This window comes from Oculina patagonica, chromosome 1 (genome assembly GCF_052425735.1).
Source record: "Oculina patagonica isolate OP01 chromosome 1, crgOcupat, whole genome shotgun sequence".
NCBI classification, from domain to species: Eukaryota; Metazoa; Cnidaria; class Anthozoa; order Scleractinia; family Oculinidae; genus Oculina; species Oculina patagonica.
This window is the reverse complement of record NC_135758.1, coordinates 16,561,954-16,578,665: the sequence shown is the minus strand read 5'-3', so window position 1 is coordinate 16,578,665 and position 16,712 is coordinate 16,561,954. Positions and strand designations below refer to the sequence as shown.

At 38.8% G+C, this 16,712-nt stretch overlaps 1 protein-coding gene across 1 annotated transcript in view; it reads left to right on the top strand.

Annotated features, from left to right (window-relative positions):
• Window positions 1-1,012: 1,012 nt before the first annotated feature.
• LOC144659093 (ras GTPase-activating protein 1-like) overlaps window positions 1,013-16,712 on the top strand; it is a 31,462-nt gene continuing 15,762 nt past the window's right edge. Inside the window, exons 1-7 of the mRNA XM_078519567.1 lie at window positions 1,013-1,192; window positions 5,339-5,695; window positions 9,531-9,648; window positions 10,051-10,082; window positions 10,191-10,243; window positions 10,754-10,823; window positions 16,259-16,336. Of these exons, the coding sequence (XP_078375693.1) occupies window positions 1,041-1,192; window positions 5,339-5,695; window positions 9,531-9,648; window positions 10,051-10,082; window positions 10,191-10,243; window positions 10,754-10,823; window positions 16,259-16,336 (860 nt within the window). The 5' untranslated portion in view covers window positions 1,013-1,040. The remainder of the gene's footprint in view (window positions 1,193-5,338; window positions 5,696-9,530; window positions 9,649-10,050; window positions 10,083-10,190; window positions 10,244-10,753; window positions 10,824-16,258; window positions 16,337-16,712) is intronic.

The following is a 16,712-nucleotide window of genomic DNA, read 5'->3' as shown; positions in this document are numbered from 1 at the left end:
TTTTAGCCGTCACGGATTTGGCAGGCCGTGACGGATTGTGACGGCCGTCACGAAAAGCAGCTCAGTCGTCACGGAAGAGTTAACCTTTTTAGAGTTAAACTTTTAGTCGTCACGGATTTCACAAAATTGACTCAGATCTAAGGCCATAACTAGTTATTTCTCCTATCGTTTCTATAACAGCCGTAAGATCCTGCTTAAACCGTCACGGAACTTCTAGTCGTCACGGATTTCACGAAATTGTCTCATTTCTCCTCTCCTTTGATCTGTATCTATATCAGTATCTATAACAGTCTTAAACAGGGAGAGTCACTGAACTTTTAGTCTATAAGTAACTATAGCCTGTATCTATAAGTATCTATAATATGTAAGAATCTATCCGTCACGGATATGTCACGGATCCATCACGGACATAGCGGTCACGTGTTTTACCAAATTTGACCGTCACGGAACAGCTATATCTAGTGTGCCATTTTGACGTATAGCATGGTCTAAAGATCTTTGAGGCGAACCGAAAATCTCGTTCCCAGGGCTTAGGAGAGAAGACGCTGGGAATGCCAGTTAGGCCTTAGTCGATAAGGGTACCTCCAATAAAAGAACATAACTCTGGAGGTGTGCAAATATCGAGGAAACATTACCCACAACTCACCTAGTAATGGCTAGAGAAAGGTCGTGTTCCAAATCTGGTTAAGTATTTGAACGGTTGTTTTCAAATAAAAGCGTATGTTTTCATTGCTCCACCCTCTTAGAATAACAACGCAGTCAGCGCGATGGTTTCCCTTGAGGGCGGTACCTGGATATGCTGAAACCAAATCTTCACTACATCTTTTTCCTCTATAAACTAACTCTTGGCAATCAAATATATTTATTTCTAACTTGCATTTCCGTAAACTATTATAGAAACGAAAGAAAATTACGGAAATGTAACAATAACAAGGAATTACCACTTCCTCCCCCTCCCCCTCCCTACTTGTGATTATTACGAAATGATTATTGAGCCCGCGTTCCGAGGTCAATGAGAAGGAGAGGAAATCAGAGGAAATATGGCGTTAAGAGATCGCTATAGTTCATCTGGGTCTGAAGTGAATTTAATAAGTGAAAACGAGCCAGATGATAATTTTGAGGACGAACCAGATCTGTGCCTAGACGAAGAAGAAGAAATAGAGCTAGCCCTCAGCGCTCCGTCAGACGATCAGTAAGTTTTGTGTCTGTGAACCTGGCGGAACTCATGTCGTCAAGTTTTCAGTGTTTATATGTTTCTAATTTCCTTTTAATACGTTTTTGTTGTAAAATATTCGTAAATATCGAAAAATACCTAAACCAAGAATTTGGAGAAGAGTCTTGTGCAATTTTTCGGCATTTTTTGGTATCTAAATTCATTATTTATTGCCTGATTATTATGGTAGTTAACCTTGCCCAAAACTGCGGCGATATGATTGTCAGACATGTAGAAATGAGTAGCAGTGGTTCATTTCCTGTCTTTTTTGTCGGTTGAAATCGTGCAAAACGGTCATGTTCTGTCTGCTTTGATTCTTGCATTCTTAAAGGAAAGAAGCAAGATGATTGCACCTCTAGCTCATACTGTACATAAAAGATTTAGTCAGTCTCATGATTGAAATCTCATGACTGATTGCTGTTCGCTGAGCTAAAATATAAAAGTGCACTTTGTAATCGTCTTTCACAGTAAAAGAGATTTCCGTGAGAAAATGCACATTTGAACAGGGCTTTTAGGGGCTGTTGACATATTCCTAAAGGCTCTGCTTTAGTAGAGGAAAAAGTTCAGTAGAGTGGAAGTTTTAAGGTGAGACCACCACCTCCTTTATAACGTCCACATAGTGTTTTCCTTCTGTATAAAAGGCACTTCATGCAGTCACCTTAAACATGGAGACTGCCTATATAAGGAACCTTGGACTGGGCGAGCCGTCAGTCATTTCACTCTAGACACTGACCTGTCAACATCAACCCGAAAGTAATGTACTGTTTTAGGTGGTAGTGACGCAAGTTACTGAGTGTAGAACGTCTGAATCTTGGAAGATATACTACTACACTTTATTTTTATATACTTAGCTCTATCCTTTTAGTTCTCAGTTCAAATGTTCACCTTGGTTTGCGCGGCACAACAACGTGAAATTATGTCTGAGCGCTTTGAAAATTAGAAACGGTTACTTCAATCTGTTACTTTGCAAGTATATTGAATTGTATATGTGGGCTGCTTTTTCCCTTGTTGATTGAGTATTTAATTTTGTGAAAACAAACTCATTTCCCTTGGAAAATTCCAACACTCGTTTCAATTCAAATAAACGGCACGAAGTAAGCCCAGAAAGGTCAAGAAAGCAATTTGATTCCCCTTGATTCATCCTGTTTCTGCAGATCTATAAACACCTTTGAACCTCAAATATTTTGAGGTGGCAAATAAAGCCGAACTTCAAAGCAAAGTTGTAGCAAATCTTTTTACTATACTCCCAGCAGCAAGCAAAACTACACTGGGATAAACCAATAATATTTAGAAAGACCTTATAAACTGTGATGCGATATGCGACCAAAATCTTCACCAGACACAGTGCAGACAATTTTTCAGTATGTATTACTGTACCTCGATCATGTATCTAAAAATCCACCTCAGTGAAACACGCTGGTGTAATTCAGGCTATAGGCAGTCGACACAAAGATTTTACCCTTGGGTTGATACAGCATGCATGTCCGCGGATACAGCTTGGGTCGGTACAGCAAATGTCAGTCACAGAGCACATATTCAACACATAAACGCTCCACTACAAATGCATTCATCGCTTTTATCAGGTGCTGTACATCGTCCTTAGACCAAACAAATATTGCACAAAGGTTTTCTCTGAAGAATCGGCAAACAAAATATCAAGAAGTAAAACCGAATTGACGATAAACGTGAATATTAAAATAAAAGAATGAGGGAAGAACGCAAAGTGGTGAAATCCAAGGCAGAAGTTGCTTTTCTAAAATGGCGCAACTCGCTATGAAGCAGAGTGGTCTTCCAAAAGGATTTTATTTGTTTGTTAAAGCCTGGTTTCCATATGATCGTAGACGATCGCGTGGATCGCAGCGATCGCATCACATTTACTGCCGTGTGATCGCAGTCGAGGCGCGTTCCATGCGCTGCGACGTCGCAGAGTGTGATGTGGGACGTATCTTGGGATTTCCATCGCAGTCGCGTCGTCGCATGTTTCCGTCGCCGTCGGCGTCGCGGCGCCCACGCCCGTCGCAGGGATGTCGTTCTTTCTCGCTCTGCTCGGCGCCGCGTCCCGATCGCAGTGTGTTCCTGTCGCGCGCCCTCTTCTCGTCTCCGTCCTCGCGTCTGCGATCTGGACCAGGCTAACCATTAAACCACGACTTGAGCATGCTTTAATAAGAAAGACCACAAGCCATTCATTTTGAAGGCTCAAAAAGGCGCATCTCAACTGAGAGGAGTCTGTGTGCCATTTTGAGCATCTCACGATTGGGGGAACCGTTACGGCCACGAAATTCAAATTTTGTAAGGTAAATTTTAGATTTTAGCTACAAAAGAGGATTTCCTGGTGTTTTTTTGGTTTCCCTTTATGAAAGTATATACTAAGTAATTTGAACTAAAATCAAAGATCAGAAGGTATGATTTGACTTTATTTTCGATCAACGGCTTTTCCCCTTCTTGCTCGCATAGTCCGCCATATTTGATTAAGCCACTGAAACAGGGATTTTGTGACAAAGAGGGGGAGGAGCTATCCCTTTTATAGGCAGTGTCCTTGTTTAACAACTGTTTGTGTCTTGAAATCCATAACTGTATATCTTATTAGTCATTTTAGTGTGTAGTATTGCTGTATGTTTTTACAAGTCTTGCAGTATTTTGGCAAACAATACTTCACACAAAAATGGCTATTAAGAGGGTCTATTATTCTCTAGTGGTCTGGCATACTAAGCCAATATTGAGTGTGGATCTGAGGGAAAACTCATTATTACCTGGGGGTTTATGGTCAAGAAATTTATGGCGGTCTTGGTCTTCAGGAGAAAATAAAAGAAATTTGCAGTCTAGGACTAAACAAGTATGGCAGTCTGTGGACTGAAACCCCCTCTAATGGACCCTCTTGTAAGAGAGTTATTCTACAGCATTGCCTTTTCCCACAATGCATTCACGGGGTCAGGAGGGGAAAGAGGTATTAGTTTAGAACATGTTCTTGGGAGACTGGAATTCACTGTCTACTGACATCACCATTAATCTGCATTTTCACTGTCTTTTTTAAATATCCAGTGATGGAAGGAGAATTGATAATGTAATGATGTTGCTGTGATGCACATAATTTCTCATTTATTAATTTGTCCCCTGTATTGCACTAATGTCTATATTTTGATTTTGCTTATCCTTCTCCTCCCCACCCTCCCTCAAACAAAAAATCTTGTATGGCAATTAAATATGTTGGTGGCCACTTACTGCAGAGTGGAAGAAACACAACTTCCACTGCAAGAAACTGCCTTTGCTTCATAACTATGATCAAAGGTATAATGAAACACCACCTTTGCAAACCTTTGTTCTGCTGCCTTACACAAAGTGGTAAAGGCTGCCTTTGCATAAAATCTTAAGATGACCACAAGCATAAAGCAGTTAGGAATATCACTGTTTTCCTGAATGAGATGCTAATCCATCTTAGATTAATTTACTTTTCAATATTTTATCAGTTTTATCTATGGATACCTATTATTGTATCCATCTAATATTTCTTTCATTTCTTTCATGCACTCTTGGTTAAAACTTGCCACAGGATACAGCCAAACTTAGGAAAAATCCCATAATATCCCCAACTAATATTCCTCAGTTTTTCTTATCTCAACCGGAGATTAGAACTAATGTAAATGGGGTGTGACCGGATTAGCAATGGTTTTTTGATTGGTGACAGAATTACTTTGAGCTTGGAAATAGAGGTATTCCAAAAGAGAACTCTTGTTTGAAATATTTAATTGGTTACTTAACACAGTAACCTCCAAAAAATATCTAAATATATAGTTTCCATTAAAAATGTTTTGCCTTTGAGACCTCCCACCCCCTTGGAATTCTTATGACCTACCATGGGGTGGGTATGGATATTTTCTGGAACTGCACATTTGGCTTTTAAACATATGCACAGATAATTGTTGTCTTTTGTTCATTTACTGTTCCTCAAAACTCACAGTTTTCCTGGTCGGTTTGTTTTTTTGGAACAGGTAATATCTGTGGACAAAATGATATCTTTATACATATCTGCACCAGATTGAGGCTATTGTTTATATAATGAATGAAAAATATGTTGTATATAGAAATTGAGTCTGAAAATGACCTTTTATTTCATTTGCTCTTTCTTAGATGGTACCATGGAAAGCTTGACAGGACAGATGCTGAAAAGAGACTTATGGACAATGGAAAAGTTGGTTCATACCTTGTGCGTGAAAGTGACAGAAAGCCTGGCACATACTCTCTTTCTTACTTTGGCCGAAATGGAATCAGCCATTTCAGAGTGACAGCAGTATGTGGAGATTACTATATTGGAGGACGACAGTTTGATTCTCTGAATGATCTGATAGGCTATTACACAAGCTGGTCTTGTTTACTAAAGGATGAACATCTTATGTTCCCCGTGCCTCCCTCAGAACCAGTTGTTAGCAAGAAAAGGGTTCTGGCCAAGTATACTTATAACAAAGCACCTGATACAGAGGAACTGAGGTAAATTGTGTTTGACTACCGGTAGTATAACCAGAAACTCATAGGCTTCTGGTTTAACCAGTCACAAATGTAGAACTAACATTCAGGGTGCGTTTCTTTGGGAAAATCCAAAATTGGATAATTGCTCTCGGATCACACAGATACTTTGCTCCCAAAGAAACGAAGAATCCGAAAATGGATTTTTTGCCATGACAACTCTGTAAACACATTTCCCACAGAACATAAAATATCAGCACAAATTTATTTTTCGTCAAATGTGTCCTAGCTAAAATAATTTCAGCATACAAAATCTTTTACAAAAATAGCACGTCGAAACAGTTCTTGTTTAGCCTCAAGCACAACGTGACAAGAAAGCATCTGAGAGCGAAGAATGTTTGCGAAATGATTAATTCAAACTTTACTCGTGACAATTTCAAAAGGATACGACTTCCGTGGACACACGGTGGCTGTTCTAAAAAACCTGTATACAGTTTAAAATGACACTTCATACCTATCAAGCTACCGTTTCCTTTTGTCGTGAAATATTTTTGTATTTTGATTGAAATAAGCGCCTGAAAACTTACTGTATGACAGTGTTTACAAACAACAACCTGTATTTTCACAGCAAAGACCGCTGGGCCAATGTTTTTTTTTCGAATCCTTTTCCAAAGAAACGCACGGATCATGAATCCTAAAAATCCGGATTCAGATATGATCTGATGTATCCACTTGGAGTGTGGATTCTTCAGATCACTGATCGGAGATTAATCCATTTTTGGATATGGGTAAAGAAACGCAAAATCCGTTTTTGGATCAAGAATCCGGATAAATTTGGATTTTTTCCAAAGAAACGCACCCTCAGACGAACATGACAAATATAATTTATTTAGATAATATTATTATTTTACTCTTAGAAAAATTGCTTGTTATAGGGTCTCAACTGTCAATGTCAGAATTTGGAAAACTTGAAATGGGAAAATCTGAATTTCCACTAGTCAGAATTGCTTTGCTATTACTGGGCGGAGTAACTCTGTTGTGTAAAATGAAGAAAGTAGGTACCCTAAAGTTCCATGTATAAGCCGCACCCGTAGATAAGCCCCCCCCCCTCCCCGATTTGGAAGCCCAAATTTTGGGGAAAAAAAAGTTTGAAGTTCAAGTGAAGTTCTATTGGTAAACAAACAAGCACAAACAAGCACGGTTTCATAACACTGACACAGCGGTTCTTGCAATGTTTAATATAAATTAAGTCTTACAAAAGCGAAATTTTACTTGTCATACCTCCTTATTAGTTTGAGTTCCCAATATCTTAAACTTGGATGCTCTCTTGATATCATTTTTTCAAGATTATCACTTCTAAACACTCCTGAAACACTTGTAATTCGTACGAATCCAACATCGTTCCCAGGGTCTACTCCGCTTCCAAAATGGTGGCTGGGCGTGGACTAGACTGCCATTTTGAAAACTTGTTGCAGAGAAGACCCTGGGACAAGGTTGGTACAAATTGTACGTGAATGATGAATGCTTAGTAGCCAAGCTTTGAGAGGAGTCTGGGCATTAAAAACAAACATGATGGCACTTTCTTCAAAAGAAACCATGTTTCAAGATTCTTAGAAACTGCTACCCGCAACAGGATAGAATAAGAGAAAAAGAATAAGAGTTTGATAATCCAGCAGATGTATTTGCTGTGAAGGTCAATAAAAAAGTGAAGCGGTCCACCATTTACCTTGTGAGTACTTGCGTTTATCTCGGTGCTCTCTCGCACGCGGCGGAAAGACATGCTTCAAAGTGACTGGCAGGCTTAACTCTGGCAGGCAGAGAACAACAACAAAGTTTCAGGTTGTTATATGTTTATTCAGTGACGTCTTGAGATTTTTTTTTTATGAATATTAATTAGGCCTTTGAGAACTCCAATCAGAGATTTTTCCGTAGATAAGCTGCATCCCCCATTTTTGACTTGAATTTAGAGGAAAAAGGTGCGGCTTATACATGGATCTTTACGGTAAATTATTTTTGTTTTGAGCCTTGTTACTCAGGTATCAATGAGATGAAGCTACTAGGAAGTGTACCACAGCTTCCTCTTTTAAGCATTTTGCCTGGTTGCCCTTACATGCAATTCACCAGTACCCATTTATACTGTTGGGTGGAGAGATACACTATTAGAGTTAAAGTGTTTTGTCGAAGAGTGCAACACAAAGACCACTGCCAGTATTAGACCCTTAAATCTTCATCTAGTGTGTCAGCATTATGTATTCTCAACAAAGTTAGCATGACTTTAGAGCAGTTTTCACTTGAGTATCTTTATTTAAACCTATTCAAAAGCAAAAGCAAAACCAGTTATGCTTGTTCACACACATTTTCTTGCAGTTTGTGCCAGCTACAGTTTTGGTTTTGACTCTTGATTGGGTAAATGGATTGCCTGTGTCCCTTTTGATTGACCACAGTGATTAATTTGGTTTTGCTTTTACAACACTCGATTGAAAACTGTTCATTTGTTGGCAAATAAGATTACTTAGATTAATTTGACATGCTCTGGTTACGGTATGTGCCATTATGTAAAAACAAGAACTGCAAGCAGTTTATAATCGTGCGGGTAATTTTTGACCACCTGACCTCTTTCAGTGCTTTGGCTTAAAGGCACAGCACCGCACAGTAAAATCTTTAGAAAAGCAGTCACTTGAGAAACACACAAGTCGTGTTTGCGTTAGTCACGGAGTGAACGTGACATGAATTTCCTTTACCACGTCATAGCCACATGCCTAGCCGGAAAAATGCCTGCTTACGCATGCAAATATTTATTTTGTTCCGAATGTTCAATAAAATAAACCCAAACCAGTTCATTTAAAAGAAAGCCAAATCACGCCAAAATAAAGAGTAGACTAAGGCCATCCCATTGTGTTTCTCCGTTTAGCGTCTTCCGACAAGCTTTTGGTAATTCCCCTGGCGCGATGACGTGTATCCCGTGCTTTGGCACATTCTTGCTGAGCTTGCAACTTACGTTTCAATAACGTTTCGATTCTCAAAGTACCGTAAACTCAAAACAAAAATTGGGCTATCTAGAAAATAAGACGTCGTTTTGCAATATTTAACACATTCTGGGTAAATTGTACGACTTGTACTCGCTCCGAGCCAAACGCTTGAGTAACACAACAATAAATATTTCACACAAACAGAGCGCAGAGTATTCAAACAGAAAATAGGTGAATGATTATTTATAGCTACAAGCGAGAGATCACGTGACAGGGGTCTGACGTAGTGGTAGTTTCAAATAGCTTGGACATGTCCAAGCGGTCTTGGTTTTCGCTATGTGATTATATTCAGCCTTCTCTTCTTGTAAAATATGGTATGAAACAAAATTATACATTTCAGAGAGCAGAGTGTTCGTGTTAAACGCGAGTGATCGGCTGATCGCTTTTGAATATTAAATCTTGGGTGACCGTGACAGAAGAGCCGGCTGGGCCGCGTGGGTCTGGATCGATATACCGACAAAAAAAAAAAAAAAAAAATTCCGTGCAGATTATGAATCGGGCCCAGGCCCCGCCCGATTAACAATTACTATGTTTAGAAAGGAAGCCACATTAGCTCTAGCTAGTTTTCATGCGGGTCCTTTATCCATGTCAAATTGGAATTCAGGAATGTTGGTTTTTCAGGAGGGAGGAAACCTGGAGAAATACCCTCGGAGCGAGGACTAGAACCAACAACAAACTTAACCGACATGTGATGCCGGGTCTGGGAATTAAACCTAGGGCACAATGGTGGTAGTCTAGTGTTCTCACCACGCCATCCCTGCTCGTCACATCCATCTCTGTTATGACACTAGACAATATTAAAATGTAATTGTTTACTGCTTTGTTTTCAGTTTCTTCCAAGGAGATGTATTTGTAGTTGATGATGTAATTGACAGTGATTGGCTCTGGGTGACGGCACAGAAAAACAAGGAAAAGGGGCTTGTACCTGCAGCCCTTGTTGAAGAAGCAGTGAGTATTAAGCCTCACAGTCAACATGCAAATTCTCCTTACTGGTCTCCATATGTTTTCTGTAGTACTAATAGGGAGATTTCTCTTTGGTAATCACTTTCTTCATTCTCAATCTTCTCTTATGATATGTAAACAACAGGCTCCATTTCTGCCTGGTGACATGATTTCAAACCAGTTTTATTTTTATTCCCTTTTGTTTCAGATTACGTATGCTTGTGTATTTGAGACTATAAAAAATAAAAATATAACTGGTTTGAAAAATTTTAAACCACAACATCTATAATGGGAAGTAGGTGACTGAGTAGAGTTTTAGTGTGAGAGATGTACGCAAATCAGTGTTTGAAAAGAATTTGTTTGTTATGTAATATTTATCTTTTATCTTTCTTGATTTCTCTTCTTCAGAAATCTGATCTTGATCCCTGTGCAGGAAAGCTGTAAGTTGTACATACATGTATTTTATTGTTGAAATTCTATTGTTCCTTTTTACTGTTATAGACCTGTAGTAAAACATGTAAGTATGTTTATTTTATTTTCTCATTAAGGTGGTTCTTTGGAAATATTTCAAGACAAGAAGCACAGGAAATCCTATTAAGAGGTAATATAAATATTATTCTTTTAAATCCATGGCATTTCTTTTTTACTACTGTTAGTTGGGGGGGAGGGGAGAGGAGAGGAAAAGAGACTTTATTTTAGGATGATTGTGTGGGGAATTTGTTTACATGTAGCAATTTCCTTAGCTTTGGGCTCATATAATAAAAGGTCTACAATGTGTACATGTGTGACTTACCAGTTATTCTTGTTATTACATTTATGTATAGTTACTTACATTTGAAGATTCCAGATTCTACTTCATATTAAGAATGTATGCTTCTTGCAGTAGAAGACTTTGCATAATTTAACAGGCTGAACTTTTCTCTCATGGGATTATTGTTTTAGTGTTACATCATTACTTCATGTTTTTAGAATCTGTCTCTATTCATTGTGATTGTCGTTCACTTTTGGCTCAGCAAAGCACAATTTGTAACCATGGGAACTGTCCAAATCAGTAACCAATCAGAAGTCCCAATATGCATTACTCATCACTGTTGGTAATTTTGTTTGACAGATGGCATTATTGGTAGTTTCCTTATAAGGCCAAGTGACAAGTCCCCAGGGGATTACTCCCTGTCACTCAGGTAAGAACAATGAAATGGAAGTTTTCTCTCCTGATTTTAGACAGGGTAAAACATACAGCAGGACTACTGGCATCTGTCACTTGGATATATCTTGGTGTTGTGCAAACAATTGTTAGTTAGCTTTTGTGCTGTGGTTTGGGTATCATTTATTGTCTTTTCAATCATTAATTTTACGTCATTTAGTGATCGTTTCATCTGCAACACCGAAAAAAACTGCTATTCGCTCATAAATTTACTCTAGTTTAGAATAGGTTCTGCTCATGTGCGGTTGCAATTTTTTTTACTTTTTACTGTGCTAGAATACTTTAATAACAAACCAACAAAAATACAAACAAGCCTACCAACTTCCAGTACCGTTTTCAGGTATAAGCCTTGTAATTCTGCCATTTACATGTACTGTACTGTGATTAGTACAGTGTGTCCGAGGGTTATTGCTTCCGTAAAATTACACTGTACTTGTCTCGAGGAACCTCAAAAGTTAAAGCCCAAAAGTAGTTTGAAGGCCAAAGAGCATTTTGTTACAAGACAGCTATTACATTCTTTCCCTTAAGGAAGGACTGTTTTATGTATTTGTGTAGACTACACATTGTTCGGAGTATGAACGTTTTGATTTTGCTGTCTTTTAAATCCACGCGAAGTTTCAGTAAATTATCTGTTTGATAACAGAAAACTAAAAACGCAAACTTTAATATTCAAAAGAAACAAGGGCGGTTTCTTTTGAACTGTATGACATTACCACCCTAACCAACAATTAACAAGCTCCTGATCGCAGGTAACGTAAAAGTCAAAGCTTGGATACAATATTCTCAGCAATTTTAATAGTTCATTGTAAAGCGGCTCACTTCTCTTGTCCTCCAAAACTGTCCAGAAGTATAAAGGTTTAACCCTGCATTATTGAAAATCGTTTGGGCCAATTTTTTTTAATGTAACGTCCTGGTGGAATGCTTAGCGGAAAATACTAAACCAGATGTTACCGGTTATATGGTCGGCGACAGAATGGTATTGATGCTAGATTTGGTGTTTTACACCGAAAAAGAAATCTTCTTTCACCTAAAAAAGTTGTCTTCTTCATCGATTTTCGGAAAACTTTTGACACTACGGTGGAATTATTTTGAAAAGGATCTTGTTTTTTTTTATTTGGGCCTAACATTTGACAATGCCTTATTTTTTTTTCGTCGTAACGTCTCCAGCTGTGTCTAACGCTGTGCTTTTGCTTTAGTGCACGAAGTAAGACAGGGCTGTCCATTCCCACGCCAGCTGTTTGTTGGGTTCTTGCAATACCAGTCAAACAAGGAAGATTAAAAATTACTCTGTTTACCGACGACGTTACAGTTTTTGTCCTGTAATCTCTTATTGGAAAAATTGAAGTCGATAACTCCAAAACACACGTAATGTGGCTGGGTGAGCGGAAAATTCAGTGACGTGCTCTTACAGCTTTTGATTTCAGTTGGTCAGATGAAGCCGGCTGTCTCTGCTCGTGGCGCTGTTTTATTCCCACATATTTCCTCGTAGACATCACATCGGATGTGACAGATTTTTAATGATAAGATACGCGACATTAAAAAGGTAAACACTTACTTCAACTGGAAGGACTGAGATCGTATCTTATTTGAGTTAGACTGTTTCTTTTTAACCACTGTTACCAAACCAGAGACATACATACAGAACTTCGTTAATGTCGATTTTAGTTTCTCATTCTCGGCGAATTTTAACTGAAACTTTCGGTTAAACTTGATAATATCTTTACACAGTAGTTTGGCCTCAACTTTACTCCATCAACCTTTACACTAAGTGGCGGCGATACTCGTCTGAAATTAAGAAAACGCCTAAAAGACATCAAAAATTATTTACAGGGGCGTGGCTTAAGTTCATTTGTTCCCAAATAATAAGTGATAAAGACATCTGCTGGCCGAGAGCAACAGCGTCCGTGACAACTCATTTCTTGGCATACCGTATTTACTCGAATAAGCGCCGCGGCGCTTATTAAATTTTTCGCACCTCAAGTGCGGCGCTTATTCGAGGGCGGCGCTTATTTGAGGGCGGCGCTTATTTAAAATTTGGACACCACAACGAATCTCATATTTTTACAGTAATTGAAAATAGCGTCTTTTGATTGTCAGTATTCGTCTTTTGCTGGATAGAGATGTGGCGCTAGCTGTCCTGGCAAAGCTCGCGGCCATTACAACATTTACAGCACTACGTATTGTAAGAATGTTATAGATGGAAAACTAATGAACGAGCGCTAAAACAGTCTCTTTTAACTGCAAAACATCGCTTTTGATAGAAAGAATGTCCAAGTTTGTTTTAGAGTTGCTTTGTAGTGCTATTTTAAGTTAAAAGGAATACTTCGAATAAGCGCCGCATCGGAACTGCGGCGCTTATTCGGAGGCGGCGCTTATTAAGTTTTTTGTTCCAAATGCGGCGCTTATTCGAGGGCGGCGCTTATTCGGGGGCGGCGCTTATTCGAGTAAATACGGTATTCATGGCTGTTAGTAAACGTACCCGAAGATATAGGATTCATTGTCGTACGGTTGGATGGATATTTAGTAAATAAACCCCTTCAGGCGGCTGGTATATTGGAGGATAATGCCCGAGGCTGAAAGACTGTCGAAAAATGAACAGTTGGCCGAGAAGCGAACTTCGAGGGCAACTGTGAAATTTTGAGGACAATCTTTCAGCCAAGGGCATTATACTCCAATATACCAGCAGGCCAGAAAGGGGTTTATTTATTTTATAACCCTCCGATTAATTTCTACAACGCGCTTCATCGCCAGTAAATTTATAGGAAAAAACCTACGTAATAAACCAGGCGTAGCTGTGGTTGAAACAAATGTAAGTTGCATTAGTTTACGTTTATTTTCATTAAGAGTTAGAATTGAATAAGGTGACTTCATTCCTTTGTTTTGTGCTTGCCTACAAAATCGGGTGACGGAAATCAAATCGGACGGGGTATATTCGCTGATACCCGTCGTCCGATTTTGTACCACGTGATGCGTTTTGTTTAATGAGCGTGCGCAAAAATTAATGGTGGGTTATAATACAGATTTTAATTATAAGTTCCAAGCTCGAAGAAAAACTCGAAGAAAAAAATGCTCGAAGAAAAAAATGTTTTAACATTTTTCTTCGAAACGGTGGACTTTTGTCCGGGATTGTAGCTGTTTATTTGCGGCTTAATAAAAACGTTCCCTAAGAGACACTCATGTAGCAACTGCACTCTGAGGGGCATCAACAAGGTACGACAAGCATGACATACCTTTGAAACAGCACGGGAAGTTAATATATTATTAATGTTTCAATACAAAGATGCTCCAGGTGCTCCTTGTTTTGACCGCCGGGTCTTGAGAATCCGACAACAATGAATTAATGTCTAGTCAGTCCTTACTTCAGTTTGATGTACCATTTGATTTCAAACACCAGAGGCATTGTTTCGTCACATTTCCAAACGCCGAGAAGAGATTTAAAACTATTTTCTTGTTTACTAAACAATATTAAGTTTCAAATATGGAAAGAAGCTTGCTAATAGCCGTCGAGTTATTATCCTTTCCACCAAACGTTCACAACACCACCAAACACCAAAGGAAATGCTGCAGTCTTCTGATTTAATTCAAAAGAAATCCAGTTACAAAACTGCACGTTACCAGAATTTGCTTGTGATCTGTTGGCTTTTTTGCAAGTAAACTACCGACAGCAACGAGAGCTGTACAATGTAAGTTGCAGGTTTTAAAATTCTGTTCATTGCTAATAAGAAATTTAATTAAAAAAAAAGACATATTGCGGATTTTCCGGTTAGAGCTGTCAACTTTTACTTTAATGTAGATTAATGGGTGTTTCCAAGTTATTTTCTTAGTGAATAAGTTTGGTTATGTGTGAAAAGGGAAGTTTTCTAGCCGTCCCATGGATCAAATTTCACACTTAAACTTTATGTCATTTATTCACTCACTTCACTTGGAACTTACATGTTGTAGTATGACTTACTGTTAACTGCTAACCAAAGGGATAAGTTGATCGCCTCCACATCAGCCGGTAATCGTCAGCTCAGAATCAACATGTTGTTCCCAATAGTTACCAAAAGCATTTTTTTTATTTTGTGTTTACCACGAGCCTCAAAGCCACAGTTGAGGTTTACCGTAAGAATAGTTTGGCCATTTAGAAAGAAGTTAATTACGATTACGACAATATCTGTTTACTGGGTGTGAAATTCACATCAATTTTTAGATAAATTTTGTGAAACATTCACGTGTGCGATGAAAAGTAGGCATGGCGCTGGGCACGTGACTGGCAATCGTTTGAAATGTCAAGTTTAGCAGTCCGCCTCCATCTTGGTTATTGTTAATTATCCGTATTCCTCTTTGGTTTTAGAGAATTTTTTTACAGTGCGCGCGCCACCGTAAGCACTGTAAAAAGACTAATTTATCAGCGTTAAGTTGTGTTATGCATACAGCTGGGCGTTTTGATTTATTGTAAATACTCAACACTTCACTGATGTGCAGTTAAAAAGGAAATTTCTTGCCTGTTTTTGAGCTGTCTCTTTGTTTCGCCTTTTAAACCTACTAATACTAAGACATGAACAAAGCTTAAGTCACACTGCGTCAGTAATGAATTAAGTGATAATAGTTTCCTTGATATGAGAATAGCTACCTTAAAAGGTGATCGATCTTAGAGGAAAACAGCCGGCGCTGAGCGCGATAAGAGGCAGCTGTATTCCTGTACGCGCAGGCTAGTATTTTATCGGCAGCTGTTTTCTTCGTCTATTGCTCGATACATTTTTAAGCTCTACATCATGAACCGGCTTAGCCAACACATGTGAAATGGATTCCTCACTTTATTCAGCTGCAGATAACGGAAACGCTCTTAGTCTAGGGTATAACAAGTTGCTGTTTCCTTACGCAATTGATTTACGACGCGTGCGTATGGATGGTAGCCATTTTCACTCACAATTTGCACTCGTTGTGGAGTAACTAGCCTCGCTGGTGCCTTGAGATCACATTATCGCCACTATTTGTTGCCAAGATCGAAGTACATCATTGAGCGTCTTTTTAGTTATTGAGGCAAGACACGTGCCTATATATTATTTACCATCTCGTCTACTTTTTTCAAGAAAACCAAGCAACCCTTAGCTCGTGTAAGCCGGACGTTGCTACATGTATTCTTATTCATTACTATAACATAAGAGTTTATCGCAGAGTGTATTTACACTTGACTGTGTTATGTTTTGTCGATTTTCTTGCACAGTTATGGTGGATTTCCACTGACGCGTAATTTTTTACGTGCGTGAAAAAATTAGAGACAATGTATGAACGGCTTGCGTACACGTTTACGCAGGCCGTTCATACATTGTCTTTAATTTTTTTTCACGCACGTAAAAATTTACGCGTCAGTGGAAATCCACCATTAGTCTTTTATTATATTTTAACATTAAAAACTTGCCTTGACAGAGCACCGGAGGGTATCACGCGCTTTCTTATCAGAAAACAGGGAATGCAGTATTCAATGGGCGGCAGAATGTTTGACAGGTAACATCGCTACGCTTATCTTTTATATTAGTTTTCCCAAGTAGATGTTTTTCTTTGTACTTCTTTACTTCCATCACTAATCTGCTTAAAAATATATCGATATTTAGATGTTGTTCACTTGTAAGAAAATAAATGAGACTATTTTAGAAGGCCTAGGTGAGACGTAGCTTGCCAGCCACTGGCAGGAGTGTGCGGAAGGTTACAAGTCACGCGTAAGACGCGTGCAAAGTGCTTCTGTCGCTTTGGGGCGAAAGTTTAACAGCCCTCTTTAGCTCGAGTACTGTTTTGCAGTCTGAAATAAAAAGTCGGTTCAGTGTTATGATAAACACTGAACACAAAGAAAAGTAGCTGAAATATGAGTCGTGGAGGCGGAGGG